The sequence below is a fragment of the Austrofundulus limnaeus genome, unplaced genomic scaffold, assembly GCF_001266775.1.
Source record: "Austrofundulus limnaeus strain Quisiro unplaced genomic scaffold, Austrofundulus_limnaeus-1.0 Scaffold310, whole genome shotgun sequence".
Classification (NCBI taxonomy): domain Eukaryota; kingdom Metazoa; phylum Chordata; class Actinopteri; order Cyprinodontiformes; family Rivulidae; genus Austrofundulus; species Austrofundulus limnaeus.
In genome coordinates this window covers 484,619-487,702 of record NW_013952712.1, presented here as the reverse complement: position 1 = coordinate 487,702, position 3,084 = coordinate 484,619, and the positions used below count along the sequence as shown (strand labels likewise).

At 35.2% G+C, this 3,084-nt stretch overlaps 1 protein-coding gene and 1 long non-coding RNA gene across 2 annotated transcripts in view; both read right to left on the bottom strand.

Annotated features, from left to right (window-relative positions):
* LOC106527147 (uncharacterized) overlaps positions 1-669 on the bottom strand; it is a 1,969-nt gene extending 1,300 nt beyond the window's left edge. Inside the window, exon 1 of the long non-coding RNA XR_001311347.1 lies at positions 565-669. This is a non-coding gene — a long non-coding RNA (uncharacterized LOC106527147). The remainder of the gene's footprint in view (positions 1-564) is intronic.
* A 422-nt stretch (positions 670-1,091) lies between these two features.
* atp6ap2 (ATPase H+ transporting accessory protein 2) overlaps positions 1,092-3,084 on the bottom strand; it is a gene marked incomplete in the record, with an annotated part of 9,333 nt that continues 7,340 nt past the window's right edge. Inside the window, 1 exon segment of the mRNA XM_014021933.1 lies at positions 1,092-1,946. Coding sequence (XP_013877387.1) covers positions 1,752-1,946 — 195 coding nt within the window.

The following is a 3,084-nucleotide window of genomic DNA, read 5'->3' as shown; positions in this document are numbered from 1 at the left end:
CACACACACACACACACTGTAGATCAGTGTAAAACTGACAGTATTGCTAAAGCACAGTTGTAAAGTTGTTGTTTTATCTTTACTTGCATTACCGGACAAACCACAAGTAGGCCTAATACTACAAATCTGATATTACAATTTACTTAAGTCGTTATTCACATTCTCATTTATTTTCCACGAACATCTGATAAAATYTCTGAACTTGAACAACAGGAGTTATCTCATCACAACTTAGCTTTACATACAGCCCATGTGCACATTGAACTTTAAAACTCAATGCATAATGTTTATAATAAAYTGTTTTGAAAGCATTTCCTGTTTATTCCACAGAGCTGTCACGAGCGCAGCTAAAAAAAAATTCTCACTTTAATTTATCTTATTCGACTGGTAGCTTAATTCAAAAGTAAGAACAGAGAATATAGGATTAAAAATCACTTTTATATAAAAAAAATTGCGAGGAATGCCTTTCTGTTTTTGGTGTTTGTAAAAACACGAGTTTCTCGTGAAAGACGGGCGTTGTCTCGTTATTTTGTTTTATAAAATTAAAAATAAGACAAAACTTACCTTTAATTATCAGTCACACCATTGTTTTGTTGTTTTTCTTTTACTGGTTTCCGTCACAGATCAACCCTCTTCTATTATAAAGTCGCTGCTTCCTGAACACATAAATAGCCGAACCTGTGCAAGAACACCAACCAATCATATATGGCAGATAGCATTAAAGGCGGGACTTAAATACTACACCTACAATCTGATTGGCTGAGAGGTTACGCAACCGAACACATTACTGGATAAATACCCTTCTGTAATCAAGAGCATGCAAAGATGAGTATGTGGGTGAAAGGAGTGCCCTCTGTTAGGATGACTTTGCAAAAACATTTTATATAAAATATCACATGATTTAAACAGCTTTTCTTTATTTGGCCTTTAATTTTTTTGATTTTCCTCTGTAGAGGTGTTTCATTTTCCAGTTTTAAATTTGAAAAACAAAACTGCCCTCACAGCATTAATGTCTCCATCATTTTGTTTTAAATAAGGAGAAATCTGCTCACCTATATTGTATTTGTTTGCTAGAATGAGTATGCATCAGGTAGATCCACATAATTTATTTTTAACCATTCAATGCAATTTACAGAGCTTCATTTAACACATATTCAATTTTAACAACAAAACATTTTATTCAAGTTTGTTTATGTAATCCAGCAAGTATCTATCTGAATTAGAAGCACAGCAAAAAACAACATGGACACAATCTTTTTACAATAACATTACAGCAGTTCCTGAAACATATATGTATATTCAATATATAAAGATAGATTTTATTTAACTTAAAACTATTTTGCACAACAGAACAAACACAAACCAGACCAATCACATTCTTTCATGACATTAGATCACATCTAATATTTTTACAACAAAAAATACAGCTGCAATCACCAGAGGAAATAAAGTTAGTGAGGAGTTAAAAGGTGGATGGAATGATGTCTGCTGAGTAGTTGAAGGGAGGAAGTTTAAATACAGCCAAGGATAATATTAAAGACAAGCTAAAATATCACTACTATCATGCTGATTTCTTTTTTTAAACTATCAAATCCCTAACTTTTAATGTTAGCACTGTAAACAGAAAGGTGACTGAGTATTGTGCTCTTCCTCCCATCAAACCAGCACTTTTTTTTTTCACAATCTCACATGAAACACAAACATTCACAAAGGAGCTCCAAAGGGACGACAGGGGTGCTGATGGTCAGGACTTAGTCCATCCTGATTTTCTGATTGGTCATCCTGTAGATGATGCTGTCATATCCAGGGTCCATGTTCCACAGGTTGTAGGCGGTGGCGATGACAGCGAGGGCCAGGGCGATCATCAGCCACAGCACAATGTTGAAGATCACGGCGTACTGAAAGTTGTACTTGTAAGCCAGGTTGTAAGGACTGCCTGGGTTACTCTGGAAACATTTAACAAGTGTCAAAGCAGCAACATACACCAGGGAATAGTTTAAACCAGGCTTTTTTTTTAATAATTCAGGTAATTAAATTAGCTGTGTGGTATTTCTAATTAAAACTATTTCATAAATAAGAAAGGTTTTATTGCAGAACCTTTCATTAGCAGAGCCTGTGTTCAGTTTGTTCCATTAACAGAAGTCAATTAGGACAAACTAAACAAAACACTTCTTTTTAGTATGGTACTCCTCAGCCATCATGTTAGCAATTACATAGTTAAGTACAGATCACCACTGCCATTATCTCCATATTAGGCTGGATGTGTTGACAAAAATAAAYATGTAATAAAATGTGTTTCTTTTCCTGTCTACATCTCATGTTTGTTGTCCTAATTAAACTAAATCATTTTGTATTTGGGCCTTCCACCAATTTCCAACATTATCTTGACTGCATATTGAAGTTGACATAAGATAACTTATTAGCAATAAAAGCTGCTTGCATATTACTCTATTACTGCCTGAACAACAAAGGTTAAGTTGTTTGTGAACTATTAAAAGTCAGAGAAACTGCTGGGAAGTCTCTGCAAGGCAGAAGCTTCAATTAATGTGACTGTGGCGTGTATATAAAGATCCACATATCAAATCATAAATGACTTTCATATACACACACGTGGAAAAAATTGTTGGTACCTCTCGTTTAATGAAAGAAAAACCCACAATGGTCACAGAAAACTGGTGCCTTGCCACACACACATTTATGTCTCATCTGTCCAGAGGACATTCTCCCAGAGGCTTTGTGGCTTGTCAACATGCAGTTTGGCAAATTACAGTCTGGCTTTTTTATGATTTAGTGTCCTCCTTGTCTGACATTAAGTCCACTTTGACTCAAACGACAACAGTGTGATCTGACATTGATGTTCCTTGAGCTTGAGGTTCACCTTTAATCTCTTTAGAAGTTTTTCTGGGCTCTTCTGTTACCATTCATATTATCCGTCTTTTTGATTTATTATCAAATTTCCTCCTATGGCCACCAGGGAGGTTGGCTACAGTCTCATGGATCTTAGATTTCTGAATAATATGTGTAATTGTAGTCACAGAAGCATCAAGCTGCTTGGAGATGGTCTTATAACCTTTACCTTTAACG